The following is a 15,524-nucleotide window of genomic DNA, read 5'->3' on the forward strand; positions in this document are numbered from 1 at the left end:
TAATTGGCCTGCTAAACCAGCTGGGCGGGCTTAACAAGGTCAATCAAGGAAAAATAGCGTGGGTTGGCCGGACGTCAATAGAGGCGGGACTAAAACCTGACAAGCAGCAGTCCCGCCCCCAACGCGCCCCCATTGGCAAAATCACCCCCATAGTGTATCATTTCTGACAGCAGACGTGCTGTTGACTTAGGGTTGCCAACGCTAGTTGGACATATTCCTGGAGGGGTCATCACATGACCTCCTGCCTCCAACAGCCCCGCCCCCCCCCACACCCCTGCTGTAGTGTATGTAACCGTTCCACCTTTAAGAGAACTATTTTAAGGGTTGCACGACTTTATCTTGGCTGCTGTATACTGTAATACCGGTGGTGACCACACCGGTATATAAGTGCTGTGTAATGATTTATTGGGCAGTTCCGCCCTGACCTTCAACTAGTAAAGACCTGTTAAAGTTTACTCTTGTGGTCTGTGTAGTAATTCTCAATATAACACACAGACTTAACAGTGGCGACGAGTACGATCTTACCCTGTGGCAGAGATACATCCAAGGCAGTTTAACGGGCGTCGAGAGGAGGCATCCGCCCTCATCATTCTGCTGAGAGAAGACTCGGGTCTGCAGAGCACAGGAAGAATTCTGACACGAAGCCTTCCATCAGCAACAGGCAGTGATCATCCCTTCTACCACGGTGGTGGGTAAGCCGATCAGCGACGAGCAGCAAGTCGGCCACGTTGACTGTGAGTAGGGGAGAAAAAAAAAAAAAAAAATGGAGGATATAAGGGCGGAGAACTCGACCACGGCCGGGGAAAGGAGCCGGACAGAAGTCGGGGCCAGAGGCGCTGAGACTGGGGCAGCGTAAGGCACGGAAGCCGCGGTGAATGCAAACGCAGCCGGTGCGAAAGACCGGGCTGCAAGCGGGCTGGGAGATGCAACAGCGTCGAGAGAGAGCTCGACCGCGACCAGTGAAAAAGGCCGGGCAGCTACCAAGGCCGCGAGGCGCAGCGACCGGGTCAGCGTAAGGCGCGGGAGAAAATAAAAAAAACGCGGAGAACTCAGCCGCAGCCGGGGGGAAAGGACCGGACTGCAAGAGGGGCTGGGAGGCGCGATTTGAAAACCGCTGGGGGAGGGCGAACGCAGCAATACGGCAAGCGCCATTACAGCCAGCGGGGGAGAAAGGCAAACGCGGGAAGCCGCCATTTTCGGAGGTGGGGGAAGAAGACAAGCGCGGGAAACCGCCATTTTGTAAAAAAAAATAATTCTTTTGTTTCTCAAGAAGATCGCGAGGATGCCTAAGCGTGGTAACATCAACGATTTCGATCCCGATGTTGAAGATTGGGCCACGTATGTAGAACGCATAGAGATATATTGTAAGGCAAATAAAATATCAGATGAAGATAAAGCACTAACCTTACTAAACTCAATGGGTGCGAAGACATACGGGCTATTGAAGCATCTTCTATCACCAGCTAAACCGGCGGATCAGACTTTCGCTAAAGTTGTTGCTGTCCTGAAAAATCATTTGAACCCCACACCGCTGATGTTAGCGGAACGATTTAAATTTTATGTGAGAACGCAACTGAAAGAGGAAAGCAACGCGGAGTATTTAATTGAACTGCGTAAGCTAGCGAAATACTGCCAGTTTGGGGAAAGCCTGACAGAGGCACTGAGAGACAAATTCGTGTGTGGATTGTCGAAAGAAGGAACACAAAAGCGGCTGCTTGAAGAGAATGATCTTACACTTGATAAGGCTGTCTCTATTGCAACATCGCACGAAGCCGCAGCGAGAGGCACTGCGGAAATGCAGCTGAAGGCAGTGGTACTCAGCGTAGATCAAATGGCTTCGGGTACAACGAAATGTTATCGTTGTGGGAAGACAACACACGATCAGAACCAATGCTGGTTTAAAAACCAGGAATGTAGAAAATGTGGCAAGCTTGGTCACATAGCTAAAGTATGCCGGTCAGGAAAGAAGACCAGCAACAAAAAGTCACCGCAGGAAAAGTGCAGAAAGGTACATAAGGTGGCTGAGAAGAGTTCGGATGAACAGAATTCGGATTCAGACTCCAACAGCAAGGAACTGGGTAGTCTGAGAATTCACAATGTGAGTAAGGAAGCTGACCGACAAACTATCTGGGTCACACTGCAGATAGCAGGAGTCCAAATGAAGATGGAATTAGACACCGGATCGGCGTTGACGGTCATGAATAAGCAAGATTACAAAAGGTTATTCAAACATATTCCCCTACGGGATACGAAGATAGTATTGCAGACATACACGGGGCAAAGAGTATACCCCATCGGGAAGATAAAAGTCAAGGTGGTACACAAGGGCAAAGAACACCAAGGAATGGACTTATATGTACTACCTGAGGGAGGTCCACCACTTCTGGGACGGGAGTGGATCAGGAAAATAAATATGGACTGGCACTCCCTAAACGCAATAACGGTAGATTCCGAGAAAAAAGATGTCAAACCTGAACGATTGTCCAGAATATTGGATGAGGCTAAAGAGGTGTTCCAACAGGGACTGGGAACACTGAGAGGAATTAAGGCAAAAATCAAGATTGCAGAACATGCAACCCCAAAATTTTTCAAAGCCAGACCGGTACCTTATGCGATACGACCTGCTGTGGAAGCTGAGCTGGAAGGGCTAGAACGTTCAGGAGTACTGTCTAAGGTGGACTGGAGTGAGTGGGCCACGCCCATTGTTCCCGTCATGAAGCGTTCATCGAGTAACAAGCCAGGGGAACCGGGGAAGGTCCGCATCTGTGGAGACTTCAAGATCACAGTTAATCCGGTGCTTCACACGGTGCAATATCCACTTCCGCGGATTGAGGATATCTTTGCTTCATTGTCTGGTGGGAAACACTTCACCAAGATAGACCTGGCGCAAGCGTACTTACAGATGGAAGTTGAGGAAGAGTCGCGCCAGTATCTCACAATCAACACGCACAGAGGCTTGTATCGATATAATAGACTGGTTTTTGGAGTGGCTTCGGCTCCAGCAATTTGGCAGAGGGCCATGGAGCAAGTATTACAGGGAATTCCAAGCACTCAATGTTACTTGGACGATATCCTGATTACAGGAGATGACGATGAGGAACACCTTGCTAATTTGAAACTGGTGCTCACCGGGTTGAAGGAATATGGCCTTCGAGTTAATCGCCAGAAATGTGAGTTCTTTCAGAAACGGATCTCGTACTGTGGTCATATCATTGACCAGGAGGGGCTGCACAAGTCACCTGACAAGATCGAAGCTGTTGTGAAGGCTCCCGCTCCGGAAAATGTATCCCAGTTGAGATCGTTCCTAGGGTTGATTAACTATTACCATAAGTTTCTGCCAAATCTATCCACGGTGCTGCACCCGCTGAATGCTCTTTTGCAGAAAGAAGTACCATGGAAGTGGAGCGAGGACTGTAAGAAGGCCTTTCGCAAAAGCAAGACATTGATCACCTCAGAGGAAGTGTTGGCTCACTTCAACCCAACGCTACCTATTCGTTTAGCTTGTGATGCTTCTCCTTATGGTATTGGAGCAGTACTCTCACACAAGTTGCCAAATGGCTCGGAAAGGCCAGTCGCATTTGCATTCAGATCATTGACCTCCGCTGAGCGCAACTATGCTCAGATAGATAGAGAGGCTCTCAGCCTGGTGTGGGGAGTAAAGAAGTTTAATCATTACCTGCAGGGCCAGAAGTTTACACTGCTGACAGACCACCAGCCGTTGGTATCCATATTCAACCCTAAAAAGGGCGTTTCCATTATGACAGCGCAAAGGCTACAGAGGTGGTCCCTTTTCCTAGGGGCACACCAATATGACATAGAATACAAAGGATCAAAACAGCATGGGAATGCTGACGGTTTATCACGCCTACCGTTGCCAACGGTAGAAGAGGCGCCTACAGTGGACCCAGTGGAGATGTTCCACTCAACCATAGTGGAATGTCTACCAGTAACAAATTCTACGATCGAAAAGGAAACAAGAAATGACCCGACTCTCTCACGAGTCTACGATTTAACAGTGAAGGGATGGCCAGCACATGGCGAACCACTGTTGCCAGCATTTTCACAAAGAAGAGAACAGCTGTCAGTGTGCCGAGGAACTTTGATGTGTGGATCCAGAGTGGTGATTCCACCCAAACTCCAGCATAAAGTGCTAAAGGAGCTTCACGAGGGGCATCTGGGTGGAGTGAAAATGAAGAACCTAGCCAGAGCGTTCGTGTGGTGGCCAGGTATCGATGGAGACATCGAAGAAATGACCAAGAGCTGTCTAGGATGCCAGAAGGTCCAAAACGCCCCACCACAAGCTCCTCTGCATCCATGGGAGTGGCCCTCATCTCCATGGCAAAGGGTACATATCGACTTTGCTGGTCCATTTATGGACTCAATGTTCTTAATCGCGGTGGATGCACACTCCAAGTGGCCGGAGGTAATAAAGATGTCCTCCACCACCACGGAAAAAACCATCACAGTATTAAGGACCATATTTGCCAGGAATGGGCTGCCGGAACAGATCTGTTCTGATAATGGACCGCAATTTGTGTCCGAAGAATTCAGGAAGTTCTTAAAAAACAATGGGGTTAAGCACTACACGTCCGCCCCATACCATCCCGCCACCAATGGATTAGCTGAAAGGTTTGTCCAGACCTTCAAGAAGGCCATAAAGGCCATGGGTAATGAAGACATAAATCTACAACATAAGGTAGATAACTTCTTGTTGGCGTACAGGAATGCAACACATGCGGTCACAAACCAAACTCCCGCCATGATGTTTTTCAATAGAAGACTAAGATGCCGGCTGGATTTGATCAAGCCAAACATCAGAAGGGACGTAGAGAACCGGCAATTTCAAGGCATGAATGAAAGGCCAACTAGAACCTTCCAGATAGGTCAACAAGTTTTGGCCCGGGACTACCGTACCGAGAAATGGCAGCCTGGAACTATTTGCACACAACTAGGACCGCTGATGTATACCGTGGACATTGGTGAAAGCATAATAAGGCGCCATGCTGACCAGATCATAGCGTCATCCGAAAAGGGACAACCTACACCACAACTCTATACGCCTAATGATGAAGCAGAGATACCCATAGTATCTACCTCCGAGCCGGTGATACTGGAACCAGATGAACCCGACACTGACATTCAAGCCGAATCGACCTTGCCAAAAGAACCTACTACACCACCAAAAACTACTACACCACCGAGGCGTTATCCGGACCGAGTCAGGAAGCCTCCAGAGAGACTGAATCTGTGAACTGTTTTTACATGAAGTTGTGTATATATGTTATGATGTTATGTTTAATGGGAATATATACTGTTAACCTAAAAAGGGAGGATTGTAGTGTATGTAACCGTTCCACCTTTAAGAGAACTATTTTAAGGGTTGCACTACTTTATCTTGGCTGCTGTATACTGTAATACCGGTGGTGACCACACCGGTATATAAGTGCTGTGTAATGATTTATTGGGCAGTTCCGCCCTGACCTTCAACTAGTAAAGACCTGTTAAAGTTTACTCTTGTGGTCTGTGTAGTAATTCTCAATATAACACACAGACTTAACACCTGCCATTACCCGATTGGGTGATTCTTGACTGTCAGTCAAACGTCCATTTTTCCAATGCCTGATATTTTTATAACTGATGAACAAAAGTGTTCAAAGAAATGTTTCTAAAAAAACAGTTTCTTATTGGCGCTCTGATTTATCTCCAGTGTTGCTGGCAGAGTGAGACTCCAGGGCAATCCTGAAGGGTTGGCAACCCTATATTGTCTGCTACCATGAAGCAAGCCACAGCCAAAAAACATCTCAAAGAGGCCATTTTGAAGGAATGAAGGTAGTGGACAATATTAAAAACCACAGTTTGCACCCACAGCTTTCCAAATCGAAGAACTCATTGAGAAATTATCAGGAAAGTTTGCTCTATGTTCTCAACAAGGGAAGGGATGATCATGTTGAGAAATTCTGAGCTTGCTCATACTGTATGGACCCTTCAAGCCTGGTAGCCGTAACAAGTAATGGATTCACATGGTCAAACAAGACGTGTAGGGGCAGCACGGTCCAATCAAACTCCATTCAACCGCCCACCCGGCAGCAGAGAGGGTGAGAGAAGGGTGCCCACCCTCATTACGTAGGAAGACCAGAAGGGTCTTTGGGAAGCATGGAAAACTTTACAAAAGAGGGGTTCACCTTCCAAAAAAGGAAAGACCTACTAGAGGCAGGGACTCTTCACTTTGTTTGGTTTTCAGATACTTTAGACTCTTCAAATGCAGCACTAACGAGGGAATGGTAGCAGCCTCCTAGCCCCATCATGGAGAAGGACAGGTTATTTTAGCAGGGCAGCGCCGCGCAGTGCATTTCGCGCAGTTTCCTGCCATTGCAACTGAGCGTGTTACAGAAGGAAATGGACGTGTATTTGTGGACAAAGACTCGATCTGCATCAGCCCAGGCATTAACCGTTTCACCACCAGAAATGTCCTTTGTGGACCTTGCCATAAAATATCCAACTGGACAGCAAAGCTACTATTAGGAACAGAAACACAATTTTGGAGTAGGAAGAGGCTTAAGAAGCCCATGACTATTTTACTAGATCGGTCTCACCATATTCTTCAATCTCTTCTCGATCCAACAACCCATCTCATTGCCTTTGGAATCCATTACCTCCTCTAATAACCTGTTCCCCAGCTCTATTATCCTTTGAATGAAGGAAGTTTTGCCCGAATTCCCTTATAACACCAAGTCTAACCTTTAACCTGTGTCCCTTGGTGACAGAGCGAACCACTTGCCTGGGTCAACTTTGTCAGTTCCCTTTGTAATCTTGAAGACGGTTTCTCAAGTTGGAGCGTTCCCACTCCAGAGACTTGAGCATATAATCCAAACTGATGCTCCCAGTGCAGTGCTGAGGGAGCGCCGCACTGTCGGAGGTGCCATCTTTTAAATGAGACGTTAAACCGAGGCCCCGTCTGCTCTCTCAGGTGGACGTAAGAGATCCCACGGCCACCATTTCGAAGAAGAGCCGTGGCTGCAATCTAAAACTGACCATGAGGAATACCTGGCATTTCTTCTCAGGATAATTTTCTGCAGCAACATGTTGAGTCACTAAAGTGGGCCATTGTAAAAGCAGCACGGTGGCATAGTGGTTAGCACTGTTGCCTCACAGCGCCAGGGACCCGGGTTCGAATCCGGCCTCGGGCGACTGTCTGTGTGGAGTTTGCACATTCTCCCCGTGTTTGCGTGGGTTTCCTCCGGGTGCTCCGGTTTCCTCCCACAGTCCAAAGATGTGCGGGTTAGGTTGATTGGCTATGATAAATTGACCCTTAGTGTTAGGGGGATTAAATACATGGGGTTACGGGGATAGGGTGGGATATGTGTCGGTGCAGGCTCGATGGGCCAAAATGGCCTCTATCTGCACTGTGGGGTTTCTGTGATTTCTGTGAAAAGAAAGTGCCTTTCACGACCCAAAGCGCTTTACAGCCAATGAAATACTTTCAAAGTCTAGTTACTGTTGTAATGTAGAGAAAGCGGCAGCCAAATTGCATGCAGCAAGCTCCCACAAACAGCAATGTGATAATGAGCACATAATGGGCCAGAAATTAGGATTGGGGGCTTGCCGCGGGTGCAAGCCCCCGATGTGCACTCACCTGGTGCGCCGACATCTGAAGCCTGGGCCTGCTTGGAATTCCTGTCACTGGCCCGGTTCAGATGTCGGCGCGCTGTGCTTGCCTGATCCAGCGGCGTAGTTAGTGCGATGTGCCGGCTGGGATCAGGTGAGCACTGTGCAGCCAATCAGGGGAGGGGAAACTTCATTCATGAGTTTGATAGTAAGAACTGTCAAACTCATGAAAAGTACAGGCGCCCAAAAGACTAGTTTAACTTTAAATAAAATTAAAAAAAACATCCCAATAATTAAATAAACTAAATAACTTAAAAAAACTATTTTAAACAATAATCAAATTTTTGCAAAAAATAATTTTTTAAGAAATCAGGTCTAAAATTAAACTTACCTTACTGTAAAGTCCTTAAAAACAATAAAGCTGCAGAAAAAATGTTATAATTTTAAATAATAGACCACTTACCTTCAAGAATCCAGTCCTTACTCCTCCTTTTTATATGTGTACAAAGCTCAGGCCCTTGCACACGGGCAAACCTTTCAAAAAGAAGGAAGTTCAACGCGTGCGCGCAGAGTCCTGCGCGCACGCATTGAACCTCTGAACCCCTTGGAGGAAATGCCGGTTTCCCGCGCATGCTGAAATCCGGCACTTCCAACGGGCCCACGCGTGAGTACCCCGTCCGTACTCACGCGTTGGGACCGGAATTACTGGCCCAATCTGTTTTAATGATGTTGATTGAGGGAGAAATATTGGTCAGGACACCGGGGAGAACTCCCCTACTTTTCTTTGAAATAGAGCCATGGGATCTTTTGTGTCCGACCTGAAAGAGCCTGACGGGGCCTCGGTTTAACGTGTCATCCGAAAGACTAGCACCTCCGACAGTGCGGCACTCCCTCAGCACTGCACCGGAGCAGAGTGTCAGACTAGATTTAGTGCTCAAGTCCTGTGAAGTGGGACTGGAACCCACAACCGTCTGACTCAGAGCTGAGTGTGCTACCCACTGAGCCACGGCTGACCATCATGAAGGTACTGTGGTTGACGATGACCTGGAGATGACAATCCCTCCCGTTCCCTCTGCTCATGGGGACAGCACCCAGCCTCTGCTCATCTCCTTCCCACGGGCAAGATGGTTGAGTCTGAGAACTCAGCATTCGTGTGGGTGCAATGAGATGGAAACAGGCAAGAAACCACCTACCAGCACTTAGTGCATTGCTGTTTTTTAAGCACTACGGGGCAAAAATTGGGTCGCGCCCCCTTTGGGGCACTAACTTCGCCGGGGCGCTACGTTTAGCGCCCTGAAAAAGTTAGCGTCCCAGCGCCCAAAATTCAAGGTTAGCGCCCCAAGCAGGAGGCGGGGTGCTACTGGAAGCGCTCCCCCTCCATCTTGGGGTGCTCCCATTGAATATCGCAGCGCTACGTACAGCAGCGCCACACACGCCGGCACGTCACGCCGTGGTACTGCAGGCCTCCCTGCCCTTATTAAAGGGGAGGGGCCTTGCACAGTGCAACCCGGAGCCCAGCTGGGCCGCCAGGGAGCGGGGCACCGGCAAAACAGCCCGGCACTCAAGAGGAGTTAAATATCGCCGCCCCAGCCGCACGTACACCCCCGCCCCCCACCCCCCCGACCCTGTCGGACATAGCGTCTGGCGGTACGTCATGGGGCGCAATCGAAGCGGGCCACTGCGCATGGCGATGACGTCATCGCCACGGGGCTCTACCGATTACCGCCGCCACTAACCTCCCGCTGAATTAACGGCGCCACGCCCGGGCGCTAGTTGCTTTGCGCCCCATTAATGCTCTCTTAGGGGCTAACGGGAGGCGCAAAGCAACCGAACTTTGCCCCCGTATCTCTGTTTGAATAATATTATTCCTTTTACTTATATTCTGTTGCAAGACACTTGCAGCAACTCGCCAAGGCTTCTTCGGCAGCACCTCCCAAACCCGCGACCTCTACCGCCTAGAAGGACAAGGGCAGCAGGCGCATGGGAACACCACCACCTCCAAGTTCCCCTCCAAGTCACACACCATCCTGACTTAGAAATATATCGGCCGATCCTTCATCGTCGCTGGGTCAAAATCCTGGAACTCCCTCCCTAACAGCACTGTGGGAGCACCTTCACCACACGGACTGCAGCGGTTCAAGAAGGCAGCTCACCACCACCTTCTCAAGGGAAATTAGGGATGGGCAATAAATGCTGGCCTTGCCAGCAACGGCCACATCCCATAAACGGATAAAAAAAGAAGTTCTGCCATATAAACGTGCAAAAGGAATAATGTTACAATCGGAAAAAGCAAATCATATTGACATAGGAACTCAATGTTGGAAAAAGTCTGTTCTTTCGGATTGTAGCATAGTCACTTCTTTCCTGAGACAATGAAAAGGATATACATGTTGTCATAAATCGAAACTTGTACTACTGAACGGCCAGCTGAGGGCGCCGCCCGAGGAGTATAAATACTAGGGTGTGGGCCCACCTTGGCCAGAGACAATCTGGAAACAGGAAGCTAGTGACTACTAACTAGACCTCCATGTTTTGTTACAAGTCGATTAAAGCCTTGCTTTATGTACAACCAAGTGCGTAGTGAGTCTTTATTACGTCACATGTCACAGGATACTGCGCTACTTTGAGGTGCCAGCTGCCAGGTGGTCCGCGTGAGTGATTTCCCTCACCAGCGAGTTCCCAATCTCAGCCTTACCACTGGAGGTGGCTCAAGATGGAGGCGATGGGCTTCCCCACAGGAAAGAGAGAGCAGTCAGGGGCAACTTACTCTACCTTTAGTCATTTCTCAGCAGAGAGCAGAAGATGGGAGGGAACTGGATAAATAATTGAAGGAGAAAAAAAATTGCAGGGATGTGGGGAAAGAGCGGGGGAGTGGGACTGCCTGGATTGCTCTTCGAAAGAGCCGGCACAGAAGCGATGGGCTGAATGGCCTCCTTCTGTGCTGTGCTATTCAATGATTCTATAATGTGATGGGAGGTAAAAATAAAATGGAAGAATTCTACTCATTGAGTATATATTCCTTGAATATTACATTGGATTACATAGGATATACTGCACAGAAACAGGCCATTCGGCCCAACCAGTCCATGCCGGCGTTTATGCTCCACTCGAGCCTCCTCCCGTCTTTCCTCATCTCACTCTATCAGCATAACCCTCTATTCCCTTCTCCCTCATATGTTTGTCCAGCCTCCCCTTAAATGCATCTATACTATTCGCTTCAACCACTCCCTGTGGTAGCGAGTTCCACATTCTCACCACTCGCTGGGTAAAGAAGTTTCTTCTGAATTCCCTATTGGATTTCTTGGTGACTATCTTATATTGATGGTCTCTAGTTATGCTCTTCCCCACAAGTGGAAACACTCTCTCTGTATCCACTCTATCAAAACCTTTCATAATTTTAAAGACCTCTATTAGGTCACCCCTCAGCCTTCTTTTTTCAAGAGAAAAGAGACCCAGCCTGTTCATCCTTTCCTGATATGTATACCCTCGCATTTCTGGTATCAACCTTGTAAATCTTCTCTGCACCCTCTCCAGTGCCTCTGTATCCTTTTTATAATATGACGACCAGAACTGTACGCAGTACTCCAAGTGTGGTCTAACCATGGGTCCCTCTTGAGGAGAGCAGCAGCACAGGGTTAGCCAGTGGAGGTGTAAGCATAGATAAATATTCTGGGGTTTTTGCTTTGGCGATCGGAGATTTATTTATGTAGAATTAAAGATTAAATGAGTGAGGTAGAATATCTGATGGGATATATTGTACATGGCTTACAAGGAATAGGCATGATGGATCAAATGGACTTTTCTCCTTTCATGATCTCTTATTGTTCTTTGGGGATTCATAGATTCATAGAATCTTACAGCACAGAGGAGGCCATTCAGCCCATCGGGCCTGTGCTGGCTCTTTGTAAGAGCTATCCAATCAGTCCCACTCCCTCTGCTTCCACCACCCTTTCAGGCAGCGCATTCCAGATCACAACAACTCGCCGAACTTAAAAAAGAAAATGGGTCATGGAAGACGAGCAATGGAAAGAAGGAGGGAATAATTGGTACCTTTTTGGGATCCATGTTGAATTTCTTTTTCCCCACTGACATCAGTTTGTTCCTTTCAGCAACTTTGCTAAATGAAAATAGAGGAAAAATTTAATAAACATTTAGCATTCCACTCGAATATGAATCGGGAGATTACCCCTTGAGCAATTCACAATCCCGCTGGCCACGAATTTTACGCAGGCTTCTGGACGGACGACCAAGCCACCCGCCCAAAGCCGGGGGGGGGGCGGGGGTCCTTCTTTAAACATGCAGGCCGAGAGCCGCTGATGTCATCGGGCCCCGGCTATAATTTTAACTCAGGCCTGAGCAGGGAAGGTCCTGTAACTGTCCGGTTGGGCAACTGTGCAAAAGGCTGCAAACTAATAGATGGGCCGACTGTCAACGGCAAGAGACTTACTGGGCGCGTAGAAATTCAGGTGCTTCTCCCCGCCCCCCCACCCTTCCTGCAAGCTATGGATTTAAAGGTGAATAATTACGATTGGAAAATTGTCATAGATTCCGCAACTTTATTTGTTAATCCGGGAGACGTTATTTGTGTAACGGAGACATTCAAGTTGTCCAATCCAAAGATTAATCACGTCACTGCAGGCGATGCTCCCCTACGTAGCAGTGATGGACTTCATCCAGTCCCTATCACCCAGTGAGATGGGTGCCATTTACAGTGAGTCCTAATGCTAGCACTCTGTGCGTGTGTTGTTCATGCACGGCCCACCACTGGGTCCAATCCCACCTTGACGCAATGTCCATGTACACAAGAGGTACAAAATAACATTTTGGGATATGGTTTATGAGTAGTTTGAGACATGATACGCGGTGAGTGTAACATGCTTGGGAGGAACAGGTGACTTTGAACCTATGGTTCTCAAAGTTCTCCAGCACTGGGGTTGTCCATGCCTCATGTCCAGCTCTAACATAGGCTTACATAGAATTTACAGCACAGAAACAGGCCCTTCATAGAAACATAGAAGATAGGAGCGGGAGTAGGCCATTCGGCCCCTCGAGCCTGCTCCGCCATTCAATGAGATCATGGCTGATCATCCAAATTCAGTACCCTGTCCCTGCTTTCTCCCCATATCCCTTGATCCCTTTAGCCTTAAGAAATATATCTAACTCCTTCTTGAATATATTTAATGAATTGGCCTCAACAGCCTTCTGTGGTAGTGAATTCCACAGGTTCACCACTCTATGGGTGAAGAAATTCTTCCTCATCTCTGTCCTAAATGGCTTACCCCTTATCTTTAGACTGTGACCCCTGGTTCTGGACTCCCCTGCCATTGGGAACATCCTTCCTGCATCTAGTCTGTCTAGTCCTGTTAGAATTTTATAAGTTTCAATGCGATCCCCTCTCATTCTTCTAAACTCCAGCAAGTATAAGCCCAATCGACCCAATCTCTCCTCATACTTCATTCCTGCCATCCCTTCGGCCCAACAGGTCTATCCCGGTATTTATGCTCCGCACGAGCCTCCTCCCGCCCCTCTTCATCTCACCCTGTAAATATATAATTCTATTCTTTTCTCTCACATGTACTTATCTAGCTGCCCTTTAAATGCATCTGTGCTATTCGCCGCAACTACTCCATGTGGTAGCAGGTTCCACATTTTAAACAGATGTCCATTAACTTGACCTCGAAATACAGATTTGAGGAATTTGCCCACGAATTACGTAGATTAATTGGTTGCTAGTTACCCGGTTTCTCTTCTCTCCCTATTTGAACAGAGACATTGCTTGGATCCCTCCTGTCCGCGATTTAGATGTTAAATTGAAAATTTGTGGGCAGTCTGTCCTAGCTCCTCTCTGACTTCCTTTAACAGCCTGGGGTGCATCATCTCTGGACCCAGTGACACTTCCCCATTGGCTATTTTAATCAGGTCCAAATCCTTTTCTACAGTTAACTCTAACTATAGTCCCACATCCTATTGCAGACTAATTGATAGAGATTGATTGCTACGATTAGCCAACAACTCCATTATCGTTGCATCGTGCGACTACCAGGATGGTCGAAGGTGAACTACATGGACCTGGGTCGTTTTCCTTCCAGCAGTTCCTATTGTCCTATGTTTGCACGTGCTCCAACATGGGGGTCATTGCATCACGATGGAACATTAGGGGACCCCTTCACGTTTTTGTAACTACGATGAGCTGGAATACCAGAGGTCCTGAGTACGTTCAATGGCACAGAAGGAGGCCATTCGGCCCATTTGAGTCCGTGCCGGCTCTCTGTAGAGCAATCCAGTCAGTCCCACTCCCCCGCTCTATCCCTGCAGCCCTGCAAGTTTATTTCCCTCAAGTGCCTATCCAGCCTCCCCTTGAAAACATTGAGTGTCTCCGCTTCCACCACTTCCGTCGGCAGCAAGTCCCAGCTCCTCACAACTCGCTGCGTAAAAAAGTTTTTCCTCACGTCCCCCCTGTATCTCTTGCCCAAAACCTTAAATTTCTGTCCCCTCGTCCTTGCACCATCAACTCGTAGGAACAGCCTTTCCCCGTCTAGCCTATCCAAACCCGGTATAATCTTGTACACCTCCATCAAATCAACCCTCAACCTCCTTTGCGCTAATGAAAACAAATCCAGCTTCTCCAACCTGTCCCTATAGCTAAGATCACCCATCCCCGGAACCATTCTGGTAAATCTCCTCTGCACCCTCTCAAGGGCCTTCACATCCTTCCTAAAGTGTGGTGACCAGAACTGGACGCAATACTCCAGTTGTGGCCTAACCAGCGCTTTATAAAGGTTCAGCATAACTTCTCTACTTTTGTACTCAATACCTCTATTTATGAAGCCCAAGATCCCATATGCTTTGTTAACCACTCTCTCAATATGTCCTGCCACCTTCAGGGACATTAACTCCCAGGTCCCTCTGTCCCTGCACACTCTTTAAAACTGTGCCGTTAAGTGTCCTCTGCTCACCTCTCCTCCGTGTAACCGAAGTTCTCGAGCTCAGTGATAACTTCTGCAATTTCCATCTTCAGCCTCTGTAAAGGGAAACAGTCACAGTTAGGATACAGAACCTGACAGGAAAACCAGCCAGAGCTGGATTCAGACGGAATACTTTACTGTTTATAAACATAACCTACGGGTTATTTTCATTCGGTAAGGGTATCAAAGGATTTGGAGCTAAGGCCGATATGGTAGCATCGTGGTTATGTCACTGGACTAGTAATCCAGAGGCCTGAACTAATGATCTGAGAGACATGAGCTCAAATCCCCACCACAGCAGCTGGGAAATTTTAATGAAATAAAGCTAGTATCAGTTTTTTTTAAATTCATTCATGGGATGTGGGCGTCGCTGGCAAGGCCGGCATTTATTGCCCATCCCTAATTGCCCTTAAGAAGGTGGTGGTGAGCCACCTTGAACCGCAGAGGGCAGCTAAGAGTCAACCACATTGCTGTGGGCCGGGAGTCACAAATAGGCCAGACCGGGTAAGGACGGCAGATTTCCTTCCCTAAAGGACACTAGTGAATCAGATGGGTTTTTAACGACAAGTTTCATAGTCACCAATACTGATATGAGCTTTTTAATTCCAGATTTATTTAATGGAGTCCATGAAACTACCGAATTGTCAGAAAAACTCATCTGGTTCGCTAATATCTTTTAGGGAAGGAAATCTGCTGCCCTTACCCGGTCTGGCCTATACATGACTCTAGATCCACAGTAATTTTGTGGTTGACTAACAAGCCATATCACAAAGGCAATTAGGGATGGGCAATAAATGCTGCCATGAATGAATTTTTTTTTAATGGAGTTGAGGTACAGATCAGCCATGATCTAATTGAATGGAGGAACAGGCTCCAGGGGCTGAATGACCTCCTGTTCCTAATATCTTCCTAGTTTTACTATGAGGCATTGTGTAGCCAAAGAAAACAGGTAAC

At 47.8% G+C, this 15,524-nt stretch overlaps 1 protein-coding gene across 2 annotated transcripts in view; it reads right to left on the reverse strand.

Moving 5' to 3' along the window:
- Positions 1–15,524, reverse strand: part of LOC147099487 (cytohesin-3-like) — an 86,354-nt gene that overhangs the window by 24,796 nt on the left and 46,034 nt on the right. For both annotated transcript variants that reach the window (XM_085969667.1, XM_085969668.1), the window contains exons 3-4: positions 14,562–14,626; positions 11,656–11,722 (exon numbers count right to left, since the gene is read on the reverse strand). In XM_085969667.1, coding sequence (XP_085825793.1) covers positions 11,656–11,722; positions 14,562–14,626 — 132 coding nt within the window. The remainder of the gene's footprint in view (positions 1–11,655; positions 11,723–14,561; positions 14,627–15,524) is intronic.

Source organism: Somniosus microcephalus, chromosome 28 (genome assembly GCF_052327205.1).
Source record: "Somniosus microcephalus isolate GS21.2 chromosome 28, FLI_Smic_1.0, whole genome shotgun sequence".
Taxonomy (NCBI): Eukaryota; Metazoa; Chordata; class Chondrichthyes; order Squaliformes; family Somniosidae; genus Somniosus; species Somniosus microcephalus.